The sequence below is a fragment of the Danio rerio genome, chromosome 22 (assembly GCF_052040795.2).
Source record: "Danio rerio strain M-AB ecotype USA chromosome 22, GRCz13ab, whole genome shotgun sequence".
Lineage (NCBI taxonomy): Eukaryota > Metazoa > Chordata > Actinopteri > Cypriniformes > Danionidae > Danio > Danio rerio.
The window spans coordinates 33,186,637-33,213,175 of record NC_141042.1 but is presented as its reverse complement, the minus strand read 5'-3'; the positions used below and the strand labels follow the sequence as shown (position 1 = coordinate 33,213,175).

General features: G+C 38.4%; 1 protein-coding gene and 1 long non-coding RNA gene across 8 annotated transcripts in view; both read left to right on the top strand.

The window, feature by feature from the left end:
* LOC100535347 (V-set domain-containing T-cell activation inhibitor 1-like) overlaps positions 1-26,038 on the top strand; it is an 82,218-nt gene extending 56,180 nt beyond the window's left edge. For 2 of the 7 annotated variants that reach the window (XM_087304659.1, XM_087304658.1), the window contains 3 exons: positions 21,111-21,434; positions 21,656-21,726; positions 21,849-26,038. In XM_087304659.1, coding sequence (XP_087160785.1) covers positions 21,111-21,434; positions 21,656-21,726; positions 21,849-21,932 — 479 coding nt within the window. In that variant the 3' untranslated portion in view covers positions 21,933-26,038. The remainder of the gene's footprint in view (positions 1-21,110; positions 21,435-21,655; positions 21,727-21,848) is intronic. The other 5 variants (XR_015522256.1, XR_015522257.1, XR_015522253.1 and 2 more) reach the window with 5 other exon arrangements.
* On the top strand, positions 2,334-6,778 carry LOC147831639 (uncharacterized). The gene is made up of 3 exons (XR_015522283.1): positions 2,334-4,305; positions 4,418-4,544; positions 4,864-6,778. It is a non-coding gene; the product is annotated as an uncharacterized LOC147831639 (long non-coding RNA).
* Positions 26,039-26,539: the final 501 nt, after the last annotated feature.

Below are 26,539 nucleotides of genomic sequence, written 5' to 3'. Positions count from 1 at the left end.
GGCCTGCATACAAAGGATGATAATAATAATGCAACATATATAGGATGATAATAAGGTAATGGCATAAATAACCATAAAAACATTCATTCATTTACACGGTGGCGCAGTGGGTAGCACAATTGCCTCACAGCAAGAGGGTCGCTGGTTCGTTCCCCGGCTGGGTCTTACCCCTGCCTCATTATCCTTCCTTTCTGCTTCTATAGCCATTAGTCAAAATAAGATCATCCTCATATTATATCAACCTTAGTTTTGTCATCTAGCAAAACTTACTGCGAGCCGACAACTTGTGTCGCATATTTTATCGTTGTGCATATAAACTACCGGGATTCACATTAGGAGGCACCCGGGGATAGACGGATGTTTGGCTTCGGCTCAGTCAATGTTAAACTTTAGCAAGTAGGTATTTTATTCACCTTAAATAAGTGATTCTCTTCAATGTAGTTAATGCAGACTCATTCATAAATTATTGCGACAAAAAGGCTGATTACAGATGTAATTGTCCATGAATCTGCTGTATTAGCCATTAAAATTACTTAACGTTAGCCTGTATACAATAGCTTGTTGTATAGTGCACTGCAACTAACACGTCAAAGCCGTTTCCCATGCATTGTTTCATTTGTGACGACTTGGCATAATTTTAACTTAACATTAACGGCCACAATTAGCATATTGTTTAGCTGTCCATTCGCAGCGTAAAAAACTTGCTGGATAGGTTGGCGGTTCATTCTGCTGTGGCGACCCCGATTAATGAGCACTGTGCTACATCCAAACTAACCCCACTGTATTTTCTGGTATTTCTTTTTAAATTCCTTGTTTTTGTTGTTGTGATTATTTTTCTGAGTTTTGCGTACTTTATGTGCACTTTTGAATTACCATTGTGTATTAAATGTGCTACAATATAAATAAACTTGCCTTGCAGTGTCATCCATTAGATAAAATGACAGAGAAAATGGACATAAGATCATTTTTCAGTGCACCTAAATGCCAAGTACAAAAAGTTCACATATTGAGACAATTTGGCTTTCAGATTGAGTGCTTATGAAAATACTAATGTCACAATATTAATCACAGGCAAAGGAGAAATTATTGAGAAACAAGCAGAGCAGGGTCAATCATATGTACAGTGTCAGATAAGGGTGTTGTGCTTTTAATGAAGGGATAATGACAATTCTGGCTGTTTAGCAGATGAACTTCACAGGCTCACCCATTTACAGTATGATACAGTATGACTGCATTTATTCTGCTTCAGGAGTCAGTCAGTTGACTGTAAACAACTCAACAAACAATGCAATAAATAGTTTTGAAGAACAATTTGTTTTGTCATTGAACCTGAGAAAAACAATTCATGATAACCATAATGACGTATAATGACGTATTCATTTATGTTGTAATAATAATGATGGAACCGTTTTTAACTGTGGGGACATATCTTTATAAGTACAATTTGTCTGTATTATTTGTGTCCCCTTGAAAAAACTGCTCATAAGAAATTTTATATTTATTGTCCCCCCTACTGTAAAATCTAATTTACCCCCATGTGTACGCCGATAAAAATGTGTGGAAGGTAACGGCAGAAAGTAACCCTAATTACCCTAGTTTCTCTGAATAATGGCAACTTAGTCGGAACTACTTGTTATTCCGCCCTCAAAGTCATGTGCGTAATTGTTACAAATATGTACAACACTGAAACAAATAAAGACGGGGAAAACAAGAGAGCTGGCAGAAGGGACGCGGGCGGCGCTAAAGAAATGAAAAGAACAAAACCCAAACTAAATCTAACTTCCCAGAAGCATCTAGCTAACTAACTATGTGAAAAACAGTATAATTAATACACGAAGATCTTCCGAGCCCTAACTATCTACTCTATCTATCTATTCAAAAAGTACAAGGAGTGGCGCTCGCCCCTAACCTAATGTACTAGACAGCAGAGTAGTCCTGAGTGTTGCGAAATGTATGTCACGTGACCTTCTTACCTGTCCGCTTCGTCCAAGCCTCGTAAACAACGATAAACTAAGAACAATGTACGAATAACGGACTGATAACGTGCACACAGAAACAAGCAACAACAAAACACAGTTAGACGGGGTAATTTCTAAACGCACGCGGTAAATACAAAAAAAAGCGACGAAACAGCGAAAGAGACAAATGCAAGCAAGAAAGCAAGAAAGAGCGAGTGGTCTGGCGCGCGCTTTTAACACGGGAGGTCTTTGCTTATTGGATGTGACGTAAGAGTGACGTAACCGGAGAGGAATGACTGACAGCTGAATGGACCAATGAACAGAACCTGAGAATACATGAGAGCAGATACGGGAGAACAGAGCGAGAGAGAGAGAGAGAGAGAGAGAGAGAGAGAGGGAAAAAACACAGAGAAAACAGAGCACAAAAAACACAAATACATAACACTCCCACCCATGAGAACAAACATATAATATTGTTTGTTAAAAAAAAAAAAAAAATTGTGAAATAGAAAGAAAAAAAACTCGCAAAACAAACCATGCGGTTTAATTACGACCAACTACACACACCTGGAAAGAGCATCGGCCACTATATTGTCGGTGCCTTTCTTGTGACGGATTTCCAGGTTGTAATTCTGTACAATCAAAGCCCAGCGCATGAGGCGCTGATTTTGATTGTACATTCGGGAGAGAAAAACTAACGGATTGTGATCGGTGTAAACAATGATTGGAAACGAACTGGAACCAAGGTAAACTTCAAAGTATTGTAATGCCAATAGTAATGCAAGTGCTTCTTTTTCGATAGTGGAGTAATTAATTTGGTGTTTGTTGAATTTTCTGGAAAAATAACAGACTGGGTGCTCGATACTATCACGGTCCTCCTGAATAAGTACCGCGCCAGCACCTAGAGCACTCGCGTCTACTTCCAGTTTAAAAGGAGTGGTGAAATCTGGGGCCGCGAGTACAGGAGCGCAGCAGAGCAAAGCTTTTATGCTCTCAAAAGCATGCTGACACTCAGCTGACCAAACAAATTGCTGAGAAGGACTAAGTAAATTCGTTAGGGGTGAAACCACACTGGAAAAGTTTCGGCAGAAACTCCGATAGTACCCCGACATACCCAAAAACCGGCGCAACTCTCGCCTGGTTTTAGGTACGGGAAATTCGGCTATGGCGGAGACTTTCGCAGCGACTGGCCGAACTTGACCTTGACCAACTTCCTTACCAAGGTATGTGACGGTCGCCCTAGCAAATTCACATTTTGCCAAATTTAATGTTAATGTGGCGTTGGACAGTTTTTCAAAAACAGTGTGCAGCAAAGAAATGTGTTCAGACCATTCAGATGCATAAACCACTAAATCATCCAAATATGCGTTACAATTTGGAACGCCGAATAAAACCGTATTAATTAATCTTTGAAATGTGGCAGGTGCGTTTCGCAATCCGAAGGCCATAACTGAATATTGCATGAAGTGATCTGGTGTAACGAAGGCTGAGATAGCAGAAGCTTGCGGAGTTAATTTAATTTGCCAGTAGCCCTTTAACAAATCAAGTTTAGTGACAAAACTAGCTGAACCAAGGTTGTCAATACAATCTTCCATACGGGGTAAAGGGTAGCAATCTGGGACAGTGACAGCATTAACCTTACGGTAATCTGTGCAGAATCTAAATGTTCCGTCTGGTTTGGGTACCAGAACGCACGGTGAACTCCATGGACTGCAACTAGGAACTGCAAGACCATTTTCCATCAAATATTCAACCTCCTTCCTCATAATAGCACGCTTGTGTGCGTTCACACGGTAAGGATGTTGCTTTATTGGGGAAGAATTTTGAATATTGATGTCATGTTTAATTACGGATGTTTGCGTTGGAGTGTCACTGAAAAGATTGGGGAATTTCTGAATTAAATGAATGATATCTTGCCTTTGAGAATCTGATAAATACGTGAGATGTGAATTCAGATTTTTCAGCATCTCTGAATTAGTTAAACGAGCGCACTGCTGAGGAGCATTGCGTAACACCAGGCCACCATCATCAGCTTCAGAATGCGTAACATCGCTCACAACTGCAACAGCAGGAAGAACAGGTGTGGTGATCTGAGTTTTCTCTTTAACATGGTACGTTTTTAACATGTTAACATGACATACCCGCGATTTGCGTTTTCTGTCAGGTGTTTCAATTACGTAATCTGTCTCGCTTAACTTTTTCTGCACCACATAGGGTCCAGAAAAGCGGGCAGAGAGAGCAGAACCAGGCATTGGCAACAGTACGAGCACCTGATCGCCGGGCTGAAAGGAGCGCGCGACCGCTCGGGTGTCATACTGACGCTTCATGACATTTTGCGCAGCTTTAAGTGATTCTTTTGCCAATTTACAAGCATCATGTAAACGTTCTCTAAAACGGCTTACATAACTAAGAACATTCATTTTTGGACTTTCCTTAATTTCCAAAATGTTCTCTTTCAGAAGTTTAAGAGGAGTTCGCAAATCGTGACTGAATACAAGCTGAGCGGGGCTAAACCCGAGAGACTCTTGGATAATTTCTCTCACCGCTAATAGTACCAATGGAACGCCCTCATCCCAGTCTTTGCAGGTATCCGCACAGTATTTCTTTAACATAGACTTGAGCGTCTGGTGAAATCGCTCGAGAGCACCTTGACTTTGTGGGTGATAAGCACTTGATACTCGGTGGGTGATAGACAATGATTTTAGAACTTGAGCAAACATTTTTGACATAAAATTTGATCCTTGGTCAGTTTGTATGATTTTTGGTAAGCCGAATGTGGAGAAAAATTTAATCAATGATTTGATTATAAGAGGAGCTGTAATTCTGCGGAGCGGTATTGCCTTGGGAAATCGAGTAGCAGTACACATTATTGTAAGTAAAAACTGATTACCTGTTTTGGTTTTAGGTAATGGACCCACACAATCAATAATTACATGTTCAAATGGCTCTCCTATGACTGGGATAGGAAAAAGAGGAGCAGGTGGAATTACCTGGTTTGGCTTCCCCATGCATTGGCACGTATGGCAGGTGCGACAAAACTGCACGACGTCCTTCTTTAAACAAGGCCAAAAGAAATGTTTAAGTATCCGATTGTATGTTTTCGTGATACCTAAATGACCTGACATCACATGATCGTGTGCTAGACATAATACATGTTGGCGGTAAGCGGAGGGAACGACAATTTGATAGACATTATTCCAATCAGCATCAGTCTCAATATTAGAGCACCACTTGCGCATCAACAAGCCATTTTCAACGAAATACGCAATTTGCTTTTTATCAATCTGATCTGAATCAACAACGGAGTCGAAGCACTTTACCAAAGTATCATCATCTTTCTGCGCAGCAATAATCTGCTGACGAGTAACGGGCAAACTCAGAGCATCACCATCAAAATTAAAATATTCAGATTTTTCCTGTTGTTTCTGTGTAGCTGTTTTGTCTGGAGGAGAAACTACATTCTCAGAAAATACTGGCGCAATAAAAGAGTCTGATAAGTCAACTGAATCATCTTTCCGTGACATGGCGCGCGTCATTACGCACGCTGGGAAAGTATCTGGGTGATTTACTGATAACTCGTCTGGACAACAGGTAAGATTGGGGTGATCAGTAACTTCTAAAATAGGCATTACTTTACCACCGGCCAAATCATTACCTAGAATAAATGAAACTCCTTTAACAGGAAGAGAAGGACGAATGCCGACTGACACAAACCCAGTGAACAAATCGCACTGTAAATGAACGCGATATAGTGGCACATTTACAAAACCCATCTCAATGCCTTGGACTAAAATATTAGATCCACAAGATGAGTGTTCAGGCAGAGATAATGCATTTTCTACCATAAACGAGTGAGAAGCGCCTGTATCACGCAGCAGTACAATCTCACACTGATCTTCAGGGTTGCCAGATAATGAAATTAGACCCCTGAGCAAGAATGGTGTGTAGCTCAGATCAGTGCTCTCATCATTGCTGTTAGTTAAAATAGATTTTGCAAAACCAACACTTTTAGATGGCTGTTGCGGATTTTTTCGCTTCAGCGTGGAACATTCAGATAATTTGTGCCCTTTCTTATGGCAGTAGTAACACTCTATTGCCTCTTTAGGTCGGGAAGTAGCAGTCGGAATACGTGGAAAATTCACAGACTGAACAGTGGGATTTTTATCCGATCGGACTGGATAGAACACATTTTTGTGCGTAAGCACAAACTCATCTGCCAACACAGCTGCCTGTGACAACGACATAACTTTTTGTTCGTTAAGGTATACCACTACACGTTCAGGCAATCTATCTTTAAATTCTTCAAGCAAAATTAATTCTCTTAACGAATTAAAGTCAGTTGCCTTACTTGCATTACACCATTTATCAAAAAGAACGCCTTTTTCTCGCGCGTACTCAACAAAAGTCTGGCTAGAAAGCTTTTTGTGATTTCTAAATTTCTGTCTGTATGCTTCAGGTACGAGTTCATAAGCACGGAGGATTGCTGATTTAGCAGTATCATAATTAAGGCTGTCCTCTAAGGACAGTGTAGCAAAAACCTCCTGTGCCTTTCCAACCAATTTGCACTGGAGAAGAAGGGACCATGAATCTTTAGGCCAGCGAAAAGAAGCCGCTATGCGCTCGAAAGCGCTAAAATATGTATCGACTTCGGATTCCCTAAATATTGGTACGAGAGATACATATTTGCTTATATCGAAGGTGGCACTATACAACTGCAGATCACGGTAGCTAGCCACTCAGTCCGCTGGCGTGGCACATGCGAAGTTATGTGTGTAGCTACTTCACTTCCATAAACTCAAATGATGCTGTTTGTGACAAGTGTAACAAAACAGTGAGGTACTGTGGTAATACCATAAACTTAATCAAAAATCTACATAATAATCACAAGACAGAGTATGACAACATCATGATAGGCTGTCAGACGAGGAGGAAAGGAGAGGCACAAGTGCTTCTAGGGCGAGACTAACATCGCTTTCAGAGTCCTTAGGTGCAGCAGGCAGGCACCATCCAGGTACAGAGGGAGAAAATGCGGCGATGTGGCTGTATTAGGGGTCTTGGGTTTTTTGTGACTGATAAAACAACGAAAAAAGGTTAAAAAAAAACTTTCATGGGAACCGGATTAACATGCCACTAAATGTAGAAGTGTGAATGTTTTTTTTTTTTCAGACAGGCGTTTTAAGATATACACGCTCACATGTTGTCAATAAATATATGTTGGCTTTTTTGTATAATTCTTCATCATTAAACAATTATAACCCGTTATATGTGTCGTATTCAGTATAAAGGGACACTTTTAAGTACACTACTTGCTACTTTAATTTACCAAACAGTCATTTTTGGGCAGTTTCGGAATCGGATCGGTATTGCCGATACTCGCCTTCATCTAACTTGGTATAGGATCAGCTAGGAAATCAGTGGGTTTTGCACATCACTATTGAGTTTGTGTAAGAAGTAGCTCTACGCTTCCGCATCTACGCTTCCGTAATGATGAACAGATAATTCTATAAAACATTTATTTTTGTATTCTATAGAATTGCCATAATTAATATTCATGCAAAATATTTCTTAACTCCGGTTTTGTCTTTACATTGTTTTCCAGTTACATTTAGGATTAGGGGTTGGAGGTGTTGAGGGGCGTATATGGGGTAATTCGCCCAGGGTGTCATTTAAGCTAGAACCGTCACTGTGCAGCACAACCAGATTAAACCTAACTTAAACTAACACAAATGTAAGTTAAACCTTTATTTCAAAAGGTGCCAAGCTCAATCTTTGGGGCACTTTACTGCAGTGTAAGCACCAACTGCAATGAAAAAAACTGAAACTGCTAATCAAGGTGTTGTCTTATCCAGACATTTCACATTTAGTTAGGATTAAGTTGTGATTTAGCGACCCTTTCTGGTTTTAAATAGGTATTGCATTTAATGTTAGAGTCCTTATTTCATGACATCATAAATGTGAACCTAGGTATTCAGAAGCTGCATGTAAGAGCACACGGCTGTAGCTACTGTATCATTTGCTCCTTGTTCTTAATACAAGCTGTATTGAAAATAGTGGTGGGCAAAGCAAGGCTTCATGAAACACTAAAACAGATGATGCAAATGTGTCGAAGCTTCAAATCATTTAGAGACCCCACTCTACAGTGACCTAGACATAATTTTTTATATATTGCACTGGAACAGCTTCAGTAAAGCAACATTTACGCAAATTGAGGTATTAAACCCCAAGTTGCAGAATTATTCAGAAATTCACAATAATGCAAAAATATGAATTATTATTATACAGTTTTACAAAAATTATGCTGTATTTATGGCATATGCGCAGCTAATCCTATCTAGACAACACTATAAAGCAGTAACATTATTAAAATACATTAAATCATAATTTCGGAGCATTTACAAGTTGGGATTTGAACCCAAAATCCATTTGCAGCACAGTTAGTGTACACATGCACAGGCCACCAGGCCATATGGGACAAAGTTTCACTCTAAGCCAGTCAGTCAAACGCAGATTTGCCAGGTTTTGAAACGTTTCTGAAGTGATTGATGCTTTGAATCGCTTTAGTCACTTGACTAGGTGTTTATAAACACTTTAGTCACGTGACCTGGGTGTTTCGGATCATGCTTCGGTGCAGTGCTTCGAAACACTTGCGCTTCGGGATTTCGAAACTGTGTCGAAATGTCAGTTTCACCTCAGCCATCCCTAATTGAAGGCACATTCGGTATGTAGACATTAGGTGCGTTCGACTTCATGCAGCACTGCGCAGATATATCGAAATCTGCCATAAAGCGGTGCATGCTGGTTAGAAATTTTGTCCGGATCAGGGTTGCCAGATTGGAAATGTCAAACTATCGTACCAGAACATCAAATTAACAGATTTGGAGAAAAAATTATCGTACACGAGTCAAATGAACAGTATGCAGTTATTATCTAGACAAATAGCGTTTTGCCACAACGTGCAAATTACCAGAATGCGTAAAAAACTAGGCGTACCTTAGTGGGAAGCTTCAAACTCCACCTCCGAGTCGCTGTCATCGGAGACCTGTGTGTTGCCAGATGTTGAAGGATTCACTTTGGGGTACAAATCTGATGCAGTCATGGACCTCAACATTGTGCTGGTTGGTTTGAAGGCAGTGCACCCTCCAGAATTTATAATACAGTCTGAGGTGTGCACGAGCCCATTCAGGGTATCTGTAATGAGCCGATTTTGTGGCTTCGTCATGATAAGATTCATTTTGAAAAACACACGCTTACATGAGGCATTTGGTTGGGGGAAAACGAGAACATTAAGGGCAAACTCTCCCAATTTACTGAACACCGTTGCACCCTCGAAACTCTTTAATGTAGAAATATGGTGCCAGAATTCATCAACATCCATTGCCTTTGTATCTTTGCTTAAGGCCACCAGTGGCAATCGCCTCCACTGGTCATCGAGGATTTGGAGACGGTCTGCATTTGTCTTGTCAATCAACCGTGGCAATTGTTGCGTGAGGGAAACCAAAGACAGCAAGCTGCATCACTTTTACACCCAAGTACAGTGTGTTTAATCTGATTTTTTATGTTGTCATTTATGTTGACCTGATTCAAAGGAGTGTGCAGAACATAGTCTCTGTCCATGAAGGTGAGGAGGAGATCTTTTTAGGTTTCACAGACCTTGTTTTTCAATGAAGTAATCACCACCTTTTCACTTTGAAAACACTGATTAAGGTCTGTGAATTTAGGCAACGTCCACTCAAGGAAATAATAGTACAGATGAAGAGACTCATCATTTAGGGGTGAAAAATATTCTCCGCAGCCGTCAATCTGGCCTCGAGCCACTGGTCGGTAAAAAAAAGGCGAAGACCATTCCACTGGGCAACTTCGTTCAATGACAGCCATCTAGTCTGGGCGGGCTTTAGTAGTTTGTGGGGCTCAACATGGCAAAAGTCTTGAAAATCTCTGAGTTGTGCGACACGTTTTGCACTGTTTTTGAAATATCGATATATGTCTCTGGCTAAATCCTCGCACCTGTGAGGGAGCTGCTTGCATGCTTCACTTGCACAGAGGTGCTACAAGTGGCAAACGCACTGCTGCACTGTGATGCCTGGCAGATCGTTTCTAAGGCGACTGGAGGCGAAATTATTTTTTCCAATCATTGTATTGCAACCATCCGAACCGAATCCCACTGTGTTTTCAATCGGTACCTCTGCATCGGTTCATTATCTCGTTGTAAAGTCTTTCAGCAGTTGCTCCCTCAGCGGCCAACTGTCCGTATTTGTCTGAATAGATTTGTACCAGTTTCCAGAAACAAGTTTGAATTCTATTTATGCCTTTGTCGAAAAAACGAACAACGACACAAAGCGTTTTTACATTCCCAAGGCACATGTGCTGAGCTGTTTTTGAATCTTTAAATATATCTTTCAAGACACCAACCAAATGATCTGAGGTCCGTAGTGCTATGTTGTGCTCTGCCATAAACCCTGTTAACTTCATCTCTGCATTTTTCACAGCTGTATCCATCTCACTCTCCACAGGTTTTTGCAGCAAGTGGACATTTGAGCTGGGACAAGATTTTTCTTTTTGTCTTGATGCTTCTTTGACTTTTCGTGATTTTTTAAAACAGTGATCTCAGCCACCATGTGTACATTACAACACCAGCAGAAAGCTTTGCTGTCATTGCCAAAAACAGGCCTTAGCCATCCTGCAAAAATCAGATCCTTTTCCCACTCACTTCTGTACGTTTGCTGTCAGTGCTTACTTTTAGGCTGCTCCACAGACTCTGCCCTCCTCTTCGCCTCTCCCCTGTCCTTCTCACCTTCCTTTCCAGCACTCATTTTTTAAACTTTATTGTTTTGCTAATACGATCGCCCTCAAGCTGAAAACTACTGTACTGACCTAAGCACGGCGCGCATGGGAGGAAAAGTGCCAAATACGATAATACAATACAAATACGATAATTATCGTACGCCTGGCAACGCTGATTGATGCTGTGCCAACAGCACGTGACTGTCACATGTGGCATCAAAGTACCGCAACACTCGGGGATCAGGCGACTGATTCAGCCGGTCCAGCATCTAAGGAATGACTGCTGGAGCTGCCATGAAGACTCCGATATTATTATATTGGTCGAGTTCACCGCATGACAACAACCACGTGTGTTTTGGTTTTATTATTGGACAAAATCCGATTCACAAATTTCAAAACAAACAACTTTTCATACGATCTCTATCTTGTATATTTCCTGCTTATTAAAAGACTACAAATATTTACTGCAGTATCATCTTTTGTTAAATAATCTGGTTATAAAAGCTAGATTGTTAGCACAGGTTTATTTTTGACCTTTTTTATACAAAATATTTACTGCATTCAGCTCCATCAAGAATTTCAATTATATATATATGTATTAGTGACCCTAAATATTAACTCAAATAAGTCTTACAGACTTGTAATAAAATAATTATCATCATTGATCCTGACACCATAATGTTTTCTTAACAAATTAAGTTAAAGAACTATTTTATTAAATAATAAAACAAAATAGATATATATTTATATGATTTAAAATATATGTATTTTTTCCTGTCAAGCTGTTTATGCAAAAGTTTTAAAAGTGACATGGATGTATCTGCCCTTTGTCTGCTTAAAGTGTAACTCATTTATTTAAGGAATGCCCTTTTGTTCAATCTTTTTGGATTAAAGGGCCTTTTTAAAAATGATTTCATTATCCAAAATAATCTTAATCATTGTTTAAGACTTAATCAAAACAACTTGTTTTAGGTTTTACATTATTATATATTGGAAAGTTTTATTTCGGTGACGCAGTGGTGCAGTAGGTAGGGCTGTCGCCTCACATTTACATTTAGTCATTTAGCAGACGCTTTTATCCAAAGCAACTTACAAATGAGGACAAGGATATGAGGTGCCGTGTAGGATTTAAATCAAACTTTGCTAATCAACACATACTTAAAACACATGCATATACACCTATAAATTACTCGCATATACACCTATACTACTGGATATTCAAAACAACACAGATGAAACTTGTATGTACATACAAACTTGACGCATGCATACACCCACATACACACGCAAATACATAAACTTGATCCTCACATAAACACCCACAAATTCATTGTTCAAATTCACCCCAAAATCTACTTTTATATTTATAAATGTTTTAATAATAAATAGGGTTTTTGAGTTGAAAGTATTTTAACAATACATTTTTGAAGCTTTGTGACTTGTAACACCAAAAAGGAAAAAAAAACATTGATAAATTATCCCACTTCTCATTTACTAGTTTGTTGTGAGCCATATCATACCTCTTGAGCCTCCTATCTCCTCTCCTGATTTGCAGTTTCTATTTGTTTTTTGAAAATGTAATTTTCTGCATGTCCTTAAATCTGAAAATATGATTTATTTTATAGTGTGAGTTATCCAATGCAATAAAAAGCTACAAACATGTTCATTTGGACAGAGTGATTAACTAAGGTGTAGTGTTGTCAAAATACTGAAATTTTTAAATTCAATACCTTGCTAAATATTGATATTCAATAGGCTACTATTTTTTGACATAATAACAATTTTATCAAAAATAGTACAAAAAAGAAAAATAAAGATCTATATGCTAGAAATGTGTTTCCTTCAAATTTCTTTAGAAGGAGATTTTTTCAGTTTTCCTCAAAATAAGGTAATGTGGGCATTGTAGCAATTTAAATGCATGTAGCCTGTTTCATTCATTCATTGAGCAGAAATTCCAGAGATGCCTCATAAAAGTAGTAGATCATTCCAGGAAATCCTTAATATGGATAAGGGTATCCAGCTATTGCTGTGTTTAATGAAAATTAGATCTGAATAAACATAAAAAGGCTTTAACTGATTTTCAGAATTATTGTTCCCCTTTGAATTTTATTTTATTTTTTAAATATTTCCCAAATGATGTTTAACAGAGCAAGGAGATTTTCACTGTATGTCTGATAATATTTTTTCTTTTGAAGAAATTCTTTTTTGTTTTATTTCAGCTAGAATAAGAGCAGTTTTACACATTTAAAAAATCCCTTTAGGGTCAAAATTATTAGCCCCTTTAAGCTAAATTTTTTTCTGATAGTCTACAGAACAAACCATCATTATACAATAACTTGCTTAATTACCCTAACCTGCCTTTAAAGCCTTTAAATGTCACTTTAAGCTGTATAGAAGTGTCTTGATAAATGTCTAGTCAAATATTATTTACTGTCAACATGGCAAAGATAAAATAAATCAGGTATTAGAAATTAGTTATTAAAACTATTATGTTCAGAAATGTGTTGAAAGAATCTTCTCTTCGTTAAACAGAAATTAGGGAAAAAAATTAACAGGAGGGCTAATAATTCAACTAGGGCTAATAAGACTTCAACTGTATGTCATCATCCAGCCATTTCAGGTATTTTCATAAGAATAAATTCGATTTATAATTCCGTGCTAACTGATATAGCATGTTATAATAGAAGCAATAAAATAATATGCTAGATGCATGAGCTCACTGTGATTTAACTATTAGAAACAGATGTGACTGGCACTGGCTATATCATATGTAGATAAATATGCCTAGATATCATAGAAAAGCTAGAAACAATTTACCTTTTTCTGACTAATTCACATGTATGCATTGATATATGATGCACATTTTATCCATTAGTTATTTTATTATTTACCAAAACTACACATATTTTATACTGTGGAAACAAATGTTAAGCTTCATCAGTAGTCAGAACTAATTAGTTTCGTGAAAGAGTTGTATTATTACCTCATCAGCTTCAGCTCTTCAAAATAATGAATAAATAAAGTGCAGTGGCGGATTTTTTTTAAACATCATCTGACAACAGTGCCACTCCCACCTGCCGGTAGATACAGGTACTGCTGAACAGCTGACCCGACACAAACACTGCATTAGGTGGAATGTGCGTGATGTGCGCAGTAATATTCAGTACTTAGAAAACAAAATAAATGTTATACATCATATTTTTCTTTAAGTGCAACATATTGCAAAGGATCAGGGGCTTTTGACAATACATCAGGGGCTTAAGCCCCCCCTCGAAACGCCACTGATTAACACACGCACATACATATAAACTTGCAGCATGCAAACACACCTATACACACTCGCATATACATATAAACTCGATCCATGCATGTGCACCCATGAACTCTCACATATCAATGTAAACTTGATGTGTGCATAAACACCCAAATAACACTCTTGCAAACATACAAAATAAAATTCACAAACATATGTACAGTTAGAAACTTTTAATCAGAGTTTTTTTTTTCTTTTCTTTTTTTTTGTATATGCTGCATAATTAACAATCAAAATTATACCAAAATCTTGCAATTATGACATACAAATTATAAAAACATATTAAAAGCATAACAATTATAATAATTAAAAAACAAAACAAGAAGTGTATAGGCCACATCAGGGCTAGAGTGGGACTCCTTTTCAGCCCTAGAGTTTCAAGCCTTAGTCCGGCCCACTGTGCAATATCTGAATATATATTCTGTGCACATTTTTTTATAGATATCCAGTCCTTTGTAATGGTGTTCACACAAAATAAATAAATAAATAAAATATGTACACCTATATAAGTAACCCAAACAGTATTATATGTCCTAACAACAAAATAAAAATAATGTAAAAATCACTCAGATCAGGTTAGAATTCATGTTGGCGGCGTCGTAATGCAACATGATGACCACTGGACCACAAGGGAGCTGTTGTGTCAGAACGTTTGTAAAGTAAGTATTGCACTATATTCTGAAAGACTCTTAACCACAGTATTACTTTCTATTGATGGCTTAATCTTTTTCTCCCCTTTTTAGATTTCTGATCAAGTTAAGTCAGATTTATTAATGTAGTGAAACGTGATTTTTATTGAGCAGGTGTAATATTCATTGATTCACCACAATTAATTCATTAACATTAATTATTCAAATTCTTATATTCACTAAGGTGCCGCTGTTTGGGGTCGAATGAATGATGAGCTACCTCATCATTAACCTACAGGCTGCATTTTGCTCATGGGGCTGTGAGAAAATAAATAAAAACAGCGGATCTGCAGCAAAATAATGAAGAAAAAGAATGAGGCTATGGTCAAATAAATAAATAAATGAAAAAAAGTGTGACAGCTGAGAGTGCAAGCAGCTAGGGACACTGGCCCTCACTGGCAAAAAAAAACGGACTGGCCCACTGGGAATTCTCCCTGTCCTCCCGATTATCCAAACCGGGCTTGGGCTACATTAACATTTGCAATAGAAAAAAGGAATTTAGTTTGAGTATACAGTTTTTATAGTTCTGGCTGCTTTTCAGCTTGAACTTGCTTTAAGGGTTCTATCTGTCCATTTATATTTGTGTAATTATCCAATTAAATTAAAAGGTTTAAAAATATTTCTTATTTTGTATAGTCTATTTATATAGACTAATATTTTATATAACATATGTTCATAATTGAATAGATTTATTACCTCTATTAATCACATTCTTTCTATTTCATAAGCTTTGCAATAACCTGATTCATGACAAATAACGATCTTGTTCATTTGTGCTCAAAGGACTTTTACGTAGAAATTAAGCTACTTCTTTTTTAAGTGAAATAACTTGCTTTTACACTGAGAATTCATACATATACACATATGAAATCACTCACACACACACACACACACACACACACACACCCCCACATATATATATATATATATATATATATATATATATATATATATATATATATACACACACACACACACACACACACACACAACTAACTGTACATGTTTGTGAATTTTATTTTGTATGTTTGTAAGAGTGTTATCTGGGTGTTTATGCACATATCAAGTTTACATTGATATGTGAGAGTTCATGGGTGCAAATGCATGGATCGAGTTTATACATATAGGTGAGTGTGTATAGGTGTGTTTGCATGCTGCAAGTTTATATGTATGTGCGTGTAATTGTGGGTGTTCATTCGAGAATTGAGTATATATGTATATGCAAATGTGTATAGGTGTGTTTGTAGCAGCAAGTTTATATGTATGTGCGTGTGTTAATGTGGGTGTTTATGTGAGGATTGAATTTAAATGTATTCGCGTATGTATGTGGGTGTATGCATGCGCCAAGTTTATATGTATATGCACAAGTTTCATCTGTGCTGTTTTGAACATCCAGGAGTATAGGTGTATATGCGAGTAATTTATAGGTGTATATACACGTGTTTTATGTATGTGTTGATAAGCGAAGTTTGATTTAAATCCTTCTAGGCACTTCATACAAGGAAGCAATTTACACAACTATAATAGCAAAAATGAATTAGTGCTGTAGGCAAGATTCAGGTATGTAAAGTGTAAGAAGCAAAACATTATTTATTTATTTTGTAGAACAGTTAGCGGTGGAGCCGGAAAGGCAATTGCAGATTAGGAAGGAAATTGGAGACTAAATAGTTGAGTTTTTAGTCGTTTCTTGAAGACAGCGAGTGACTCTGCCGTTCTAATGCAGTTAGGGAGTTCATTCCACCAACTGGGCAGATTGAATGCGAAAGTTTGGGAAAGTGATTTCTTCCCTCTTTGGGATGGAACCACGAGGCGACGTTTATTCACAGAACGCAAGTTTCTGGAGGGCACATAAATCTGCAGAAGTGAGAGCAGATAAAAAGGAGCAAAGCCAGAAGTTGATTTGCAAGCAAACGTCAGAGCTTTGATTTTGATATTTGCAACCCATCAAATATCTCACAGCAAGAAGGTCGCTGGTTTGAGTCTTGGCTGGGTCATATGGTGTTTCTGTGTGGAGTTTGCATGTTCTCCCCGCGTTCTCGTGGGTTTCCTCAGGTTTCTCCAACAGTCCAGAGACATGCGGATGCGGTACAGGTGAATTGGGTAAGCTAAATTGTCCATTGTAAATGAGTGTGTATGGATGTTTCCCAGAGATGGGTTGCAGCTGGAAGGGCATCTGCTGTGTAAAACATATGCTGGATTAGATAGTTGGTGTTTCATTCTGCAGTGGCGACCCCAGATTAATAAAGGGACTTAAGCCGAAAAGAAAATGAATGAATGAATGAATGAAGTTTTATCTATAAATGTAAATAAATGTTAACCCATATTCAAACAAGAAGTATTAGCCTAAAGAGTGATGTTTAAACTCCTAAAATTTGTGCTTATTGCTTTGCATTTAATAGGCCTATTCATTTTTATGTTTATATTATCCTTTCATTTCCCCTTATTTCTTTCATACAATTGATATTTAATTTATAATTCTCTTATTGTTTAAAAATGTACTAGTTTGTAGAGACTGTGTTCTGTTTTTATTTGTACTGTAAATCTTTTGTTGTTATAAAAAAAAAATAATGATGACACCTTGTGATCGGTCATCATGACTTTGGCAACTTTGAGCCCTGAAGTGTCTGGCTTGACAGCTCCGTTTTCAACTCCGCCCTTACCTGTGCTTGGCTAATCTCGTTGATTGCCGGCTGTAGCGTGCTTCATGTCGAATGCACCTGATGTACGCACCTGATGTACGATCTCTTTTTTAATACACATCCTGGAATTTGTTCGGTAAAAGTGTTTCCATCGTAGTTTATGTACATATTTTCTTATTGAATGAAAGTTTATCCTACTTAGTTATGCGCATGATTTTATGTCTATTTACAAAAGTTATGTGCATCATGACATTTCCATCAATCGTTTTTTTATGCGCATCTCCAAATCAAACAATAAAATAGGTGAGTGGAAACGTAAGGCTAAGGTGAGAAACACCAGCCCGATCTCACGAGGAAACGTAAGTTATTTACGTTTTGTCAGTTTAGTGGCTAATTCGTACGAATTTGTACGAGTTCAGTCATACAAAAATGTACGATTTTAAAAAGAAGGCGTGGCACCTTACCCCACCAAAAAGCAAATCGTACTAAATTGTACAAATTAGATCGTATGAATTCATACGAATTAGCCACTAAACTGACCAAACGTAAAATACTTACGTTTCTTTGTGAATTGCCATGAGATTGCATTGAAAATACTGCTTCGTCTTTAAAAAAGGGGAGGAGACCGTCAGAAACTCAAAGTTTAGAGAATAAAACCAGCTCCAGACCAGGTTAGGTTCACAGAGTAAGTTACCTCTCTTTCAGAAACAGGCTTGACTTACCCTGCTTTCTCGAGTTCGACAAACCTGTCATTTTGAAATGGAAAACCTAGAGTTTCTCTCATTTCAGGGTTCACATACTCCGTTTTCACTTAACCTCCTTTCTGAAACAGGGCCCTGAAGCCAAAATAACAAAACAATTCATTTTTCAATAAAATAGTCCATATTGTTAATTAAGTATTATAACCTTTAAAAAAAGAGAGAAATGAGCTAAAAAAGAGGGTGCAATAAACAGTGTAACGCAATAACAACTTTAGTCTTTAATTGTCTATAAACTGTCTCTATAAAAATGCCTTAGTTTACATTTATAAATAAAAAATAATTTTGTTAATTGCCTAAACAATTGCAATTTAAACAGCAAGCAATGTATTTAGAGTTGAGCAATACTCTTTTATATGTTTTCATATGTTTCACTGTAAGGACCGTATGATATGTATCGCCAAATATTGCTTACAACGTTTTTTATTAACAGGCAAGACATATTGGTCTTATTCCGGCAGCTAGCTCTCTGCAGCGCTTACATGGTCGTAGAGATCTGCGCGTTTTAGTTTGAAAACGCATAAGTTTTGCTACGGTTACGCCATCCGTCCACACTACGCCGGAGTTCTCGAGCGCCGAAAACGGAGCGTTTCGAAAACGCTGGAGAGGCCGTTTTCATTCTAAAACGCTGCTGCTCCGTCTCAGTGTGGATGGGGAAAGACGGAGACATCTGAAAACGGAGGTGGGGCTGCAGACATTCGCCTCTCTGATTGGGGCTTTTCCTCAATATTAAGTAGCCTAACACACAGTTCAGTCCTGAATCTTCTCCGTGTAAGTTCAGACTTCGCAAGTTTGATCAAGGCTGCATCTCTTCTTCTCAGTTTGATATGGAAAACATACCGAGGACACGCGTCAATCTTCACAGGGAACAGTGTACTTTATAACTTCATTCACATCACCTTGGCTACATTGTTTCACTTTCTCAACAATAAAATGTAAACTTGATATAAGGAACTGCCTATTTTTATTTTAATATTAACAACTAAACAGACCGCAGAAATGTTGAGGCGTCGTGCTGCATGAGCGTCATCTTCACTGTGTGCATATTTATAACAAAACGGAGCCGATAACAACTGCCTCCTTTCAATTTCAGTGAAAATGCGAAACACACCCTCTCTTTTGCTGAATATCAGTTTTAATAATCGATAATGGCCATTATAAAAGTATAACATACAATAAGTTTATACATTATAGGAAATAAAGGCAAGCGATCAGTCAATATACAGAATGTAGGCTACGTGCTTACATTAATCATTAACTTATCTTTGCGCTCAGCCAAAACACGTTACCTGAGAACAAGTAATATATTCCAATGACCAAAGTCAGGGAATATGTCGTTAGATAAAGACAACAAGATGAATGAAATATCACGTTTAATAAATATAGTGAGATTAGATCCAGCGGGAGATGCTTGATGAGAAGTCCGACTAGCAGAGCTCTCATCTGGGTAGATGGGCTCCAGCGATTGCCAAAGTGTGTGTGTGTGGTCACGTGATGTGCGTTTTCAGCGTTTTGGTGTGGACGGAGAGCAGTTCAGAAACGCTGGGTAAAACGCGAGTGTGGACGCGGATCGTTTTCATTCTAAAACGCCGTTTTAAAACTAAAACGCACTAGTGTAAACGGGGCCACAGACAGCTCTCTCTCTCTCATACGCGCGCACAAACGCACAAACAAGCACCAAGCAGACACACAGGTGTGAGCCCACAAGCATCTGGCCCGAGTCCGGCAGCCAGAGCCAGGCCGAGTGGTAAGTCTCAGGCAGGCGAGAATCTAGCCGGAACTAGCCCGAGTGTATTTTGCTATCTGGGAAAGCTCTCTCTCTCTCTCTCTCTCTCTCTTTCTCTCTCTCTCTCTCTCATTCGCGCGCGCGCACTAACATACACACACACAAGCACCAAGCACACACACAGGCAAAGCTCTCTCTCTCTCTCTCTCTCATTCGCATAGCAATATCTGCGATATTACTAGACAGCCCGCTCCCGTCCCAAATTAAACCCGTTACCGACCGCTCCTGCGATTTATTCGGAAGTTTGTTCCCGCGCCGCAGAAATCTGGTCGGGTCCCGCGGCGCCCGCGGGCAGCCACGGGAGTGCAGACCTCTACATGGTCGCCCACTGAAGCTAAGCAGGGCTGTGCCCGGTTAGTACCTGGATGGGAGACCACATGGGAAAGCTAGGTTGCTGCCGGAAGTGGTGTTAGTGAGGCCAGCAGGGGGTGCCCAACCTGCAGTCTGTGTGGGTCCTAACACCCCAGTATTGACCTTATTCTCCGCAGACGAGTGGGCGCTGCCATTTGAATCTTTTTCCTTGTTTTATTATTCTACTTGGTCTTTATAGTCATGCAAACATTTGTTTGTAGAGCAAGTAGTTTGACCGTTTTTGCCGTTTATTATTCCTAGTCATTTCTCCCATAGGTGACTGAAACGGAAGTTCTAAGACAATCGCGAAAACAGGCGCACTTCCGCATTTTAGAATAAGGTCAATAGTGACAGGGACTCTATACTGCTCAGTGAGCGCCGTCTTTTGGATGAGACGTTAAACCGAGGTCCTGACTCTCTGTGGTCGTTAAAAATCCCAGGATGTCCTTCGAAAAAGAGTAGGGGTTTAACGCCGGCATACTGGCCAAATCTGCCCACTGGCCTCTGTCCATCATGGCCTCCTAACCATCCCTATATCATAATTGACTTAATCACTCTGTCTCCTCTCTACCAATCAGCTGGTGTGTGTTGTGCGGTCTGGCGCAAAATGGCTGCCGTTGCGTCATCCAGGTGGATACTGCACACTGGTGGTAAATGAGGAAGTTCCTCCCATGTGTAAAGCGCTTTGAGTGCCCAGAAAAGTGCTATATTAATGTAAGGAATTATTATTATTCCAGCTGATGTTGCTGATGACTGAAAGTGAGCACAAGTTTAACAGTCAAGTTAGAAAATGCCTTATTAGTTCTTTTTATATAATAAACTTTTCTCTTTTTAGTGTCTCTGCAGGAGAGCATTGTGGGTTTTATTGGTGACTCAAGTGTTATCGAATGCTCTACTAGACAACCTGAGCTCACAGTTCAAGACATCATAATGTGCTGGAGACACAATAATCTGAACGTGTACGACATTATTAATGGACAAGTTTCAGTAGAGGGACAAAATCAAGAATATAAGAACAGAGCTGAAACCTTCCCTGATGAATATAAGAATGGAAACTTCTCGCTCAAACTCAACAATCTTCAACACAGTGATAAAGGAAGATACACGTGCTATATTATAAGACAATCAATATTAAAGAGTTTCAATCTTATTGTCAAAGGTGTGTAAAAACATTTTTATTGCATAAATATTTGAATATATTTAGAATCTGTATCATATGCATGCATGTTTGCATTTATATTTTTATAATACATATATACAGTACACACACAACTTTTATTTTGGTTGCGATTAATCTTTGCCCCGCATTAATATTTTGCTCTAGGAATGGGTGCATGTATGTTTTCATATAGTTTTTCCTATTCATTTTTGTCGATTCAGAAAAACAAGTAAGAGAAAGTACAAACCAAGGAACAAAACCAAGACCAAAGAGGACTGCAATAATGTTTGCTGTATGTATTGGAATTATTTCTCTCTTTACTGTAAGTTCAGTTTATTCAGATTTAACAGTAGCAAGAAGTAAATGTCATGAGTAGATCACACTAACTAAACACATATGATGTTTGTGTTTCAGAACTCAGCCACAGGAGTTTATTTGAAATTCCATGTTCCGGTTCCAAGCCCAAATAAAATGAGGAGTGGCTATAGCAGGACTTAGATGAACAGGAAAAAAAGACATAACAATATTTCAGATTGTGGCACATGCCACAGCCATGTCACCCTGCAGCCCAAGACCGGTTACTCACTGAAGCTATGCAGGGCTGAGCCTGGTCAGTACCTGGATGGGAGACCACTAGGGAACACTAGGTTGCTGTTGGAAGTGGTGTTGGTGAGTCCAGCTGGGGGCACTCAACCTGTGGTCTGTGTGAGTCCTAATGCCCCAGTAAAAGTGAAGGGGACACTACACTGTCAGTGGGCGCCGTCTTACAGATGAGACGTTAAACCAAGGTCCTGACTCTCTGTGGTCATTAAAAATCCCATGGCACTTCTCGTGAAAGAGTAGGGGTTTAACCCCGGTGTCCTGGCCAAAGTCCCTCTATCGGCCCTTACGATCATGGCCTCCCAATTATCCCCTTCCACTGAATTGGCTCTATCACTGTCTCTCCACTCCACCAATAGCTGGTGTGTGGTGAGCGCACTGGTGCCATTGTCCTGTGGCTGCCGTCGCATCATCCAAGTGGACGATGCACACTGGTGGTGATGTGGAGAGACCTCCTCTCATGATTGTGAAGCGCTTTGGGTGTATTGCCATACACAATAAATGCGCTATATAAATACACATTACAATACATTACATATCCAGCCTATCATGCAGAAAGCAGAGTGTAATTCAACTTAAATGAAAACTAATTCTCTTCAGTTTATTACACATGTCCCTGTCCAAGTATACAGCAATGCTGGTTGCTATAGTATTCAACCCTGTCAGGCCCACCGATTTAAATAGATATATTTGATATATAATTTTTTTCTCTCTATTAGATTGCATTTATATTAGTTACAAATCATTTTATTCAGTCTTGCAGTGTTATTGGATCATAGATTTTGTAAATAGGTTTGTTAAACTATTCATAGACTTGAAGCACGCCCTCTTGTTTTACAAAGTATGATAAATCAACATTTAGTTAAAATGCCTAAAATTTGTGTTTATTTATTTATCTTTGGTCCATATGCAGATATTAATATACAGTCAAATGCTTATTATATTATTAAACAAATAGGCATAGTTCTGAAATTTCTTTGATTATTTGAAAGTATTTGAGCAGCCATATTAAGAACTGACTGTATCTTTTTTTTTTAATAGGAAATATACAGAATTGGTCCTGTGCACTGAAGTTTTGCTTGTTTGCTGTAATATCATCTTGCTGCACCGAAGACATTGATGGGAAATAACAAAGAACAAATAATTAATTCATGTACTTAAATTTTTTTTTTTCAGGAACAGCACTTCACTATTTTTTGTCTTAACTTTTTACTTAGGTGCTGTCGCCTCACAGCAAGAAGGTCGCTGGTTCGAGCCTCGGCTGGGTCAGTTTGTGTTTCTGTGTTAAGTTTGCATGTTTTCCCTGCGTTTACGTGGGTTTCCTTCGGGTGCTCCGGTTTCCCCCACAGTCCAAAGACATGCGGTACAGGTGAATTGGGTAGGCTAAATTGTCTGTAGTGTGTGAGTGTGCGACCCTGGATCAATAAAGGTACTAAGCCGAAAATAAAATGAATGGACTTATTACTTATACTCATTACATTTTTAAGTAAATATATGTAATTTCTGCTCTTTACATTTTTAATCAGCCTTGTGTTGGGTTGTGTGTCATCATTTGTCATTACTCAAATCGAAAGCCTTTTTGATTAAGTTTTTTTCAATGTGCAAATGTGCTGCTTTTTAAAAACATGTTGGCGCATTGTATGTAGGCTAGTTTGTGTAGCTTACCAGGAGAAACACAAGGATGGCTAACATGGATGAGACAGAGGGAGTTGGTCAAATATTCTGTGGGAATATAAAATATGAGTTGTCTTCATTTAACACTTAAGTTCATCCAAAACATATTTACATATTTCTTCTGCTATGATAAATACTTCATGTAGTTTTCGTGTTTTAGCATTAGGCATCTGGCATTAAAGCTCTCATAAATATCCCATGTTTTTTTGTTTTTTTTGGATAGTTAATTTCATGAATATAGTGGATATAGTATTGTGACAGCTGCATATATGCACTGAGATTTGTTTCCTTTATTTTCAGTGTGTTCCTATTTCATTCATACTATAAGGTTGTCTTGTTCACCAGCGAACAACCACCAGATGTCGCTGGTAAACACACACACACTTAGAACTACACTTTTCCTGGACTACAACTTCATACATGCTCTTCGCCCACACACCTGCTTTCTCATTTAGCTTGATTTACATTCACACCTGAGGACTTTAGAGACTGATTAACACACACTTTTCAAGCCACACATTAACTCCTTCAGTTGGCCGAGGAAAAGTGTAGTTCTAAGTGTGTGTGTGTTTACCAGCGACATCTGGTGGTTGTTCGCTGGTGAACATGACAAAGGTTCAACCAGTTGGCCCAATGCCGGTGTCCACTGGTGGATGAAGGTTCAGTGCCTGTTCGGTCTTACCAATGCACAATGTTGATTTACCTTAAATTTAACTCATATCTGACTCCAATTTTAGCATGAGGTGGTTTAGAATATTAATATATTTATCTTAAGTTTTATCTGACTCCAATCATAAAACATTAAGAAGATTATATCAATATATAATTTAGATAAATGTTTGAACCTTTTGTCTTCACTAGTAACTATTACATCCGTTCATTCGGGTGTTCATGTCGCTCAGAGAAATCGGGTGTGTGCATAACAAAAGGCATTTGCATTTAGTGCTGCCTGTGGTAAAGTCACACCCTTCACAGTGGTTCAAAAGATGCCTGAAGTTATATATTTATTGTTTTGATTATGTCTATTTCTGAGAGAATGAGACCATTGTACCAGTCGCACTGAGACATTTCAAATGATATCAAACATGATAGATAAAGTCACTTGGGTTAATTTAGAACATTCAGACTTTGAAATGACCATATGTGTGAGTTGGGGTGGTTGAATTCGAGTTTCAGCGGATTCAAATGCAAATGTAGCGGTAACTGGTTCTTTCCCGCATTCCCACCTGCTGGGTTGTGAAGCCAATTGTCTCTATTTTTGGCTCATGTTTGAATTGTCAAAGACATCAAAGTATTTGTGATATCTCACGCCTTACAATACATTCATTTTCATTTCGGCTCAGTGCCGAGGTCACCACAGCGGAATGAACCGTCAACTTATCCAGCACCTGTTTTCACAGTGGATGCCCTTCCGGCTGCAACCCATCTCTGGGAATCATGTATACCCACTTGTACACACTCGTACACTACAGACAATTTAGCCTACCCAATTCACCTGCACCGCATGTCTTTGGACTGTGGGGGAAACCGGAGCACCCGGAGGAAACCCACGCGAACGCGGAGAACATGCAAACACCACACAGAAATGCCAACTGACCCAGCCGAGGCTCGAACCAGCGACTTTCTTGCTGTGAGGCAACAGCACTACCGACTGCGCCACTGCGTCGCCTTTTATAATGTTTTGTTACTTGTAAATCATTCAGAATTTTTTTCTGAGATCACTATGAAGATAGGCTTGACATTAGAGGGAAAGTTCACCCAAAACTGTAAATTCTGTTACCACTGACCTCCACAGTATTTGTTATTTCTTACTATGGTTTTATTACCATGGGTACTGGTTTTCAGCTTAATTAAAAAAAAATGTGTGCAACCGAATAAAGAAACTAATAAAACCACTAAACAGAGAGAGTTTTGGGTAAAATATCCCTTTAAAAAGTGAATAAACAAATAATATGGTTCTATATTTATTATTTTAAAACCCTGCATAATATTTAATCCTTTACTTTCAACAAAATAGTCAAGAGTAACATGTTTCCTCCCTTCAGTCACTTGAAAACCAAAGACAAACAGTGTCTGTGTCCATAGTTTAGAGGAGGTTTTGCTGTGGCCTGAGTGCTATTTCTAAAAGTGTCATTTTTTAAAACCAGTCCTGTTTTTGTCTCTCAGGCTTTCTTTCTCAAATTCAAAGGCACAAGGTATGAAACACTAACAATATGACATTTAACAACATCAAAATATTTAATTATTTTCATATTACACAACTTAAGCATGTTTGATGTTTGCAATGTAAGTTGTCTGATCCACATGAATAAACTGATCATTCAAACCTCTCTTACTCTGAGCGGAAACACATCTGAGCTGAGGTTAAACCACTAAAGAACTTCCTTTCAGGCTACTCCTATAACACTCTACATGTTTGAAAGTTTCATAGTGGAAAAAAATGTCATGCTTACAAAACCAGTTGAAACCGTTTCCATTTTAGGACTAAATCTTGTCTAAATTCAAAACGAATTAATAATGTGGGTTGTAAACATAAATAATTTTAGGAAAAAGAGGCATTGATTTAGGACTGAACTGTGGTAAAATCTTAAATTATTGTTTATTTTCTTATAATGCATACAAAACAAAATCATCCTGCCAATTTATTTATACAGCAACAATATGTTAGTGCTATTACACTCAAAAATGTCTCTGTTCAAATAATTATATTTGATTTACCAAAGTCACCCAAGTGGCAATTTCACATCTGTCACATCCATAACAAAGCTTTTTCCTCATGAATGCAAAAAATTGTAAAATAAAATAAAATTGAGCATTTTTGTTTAAAAGAG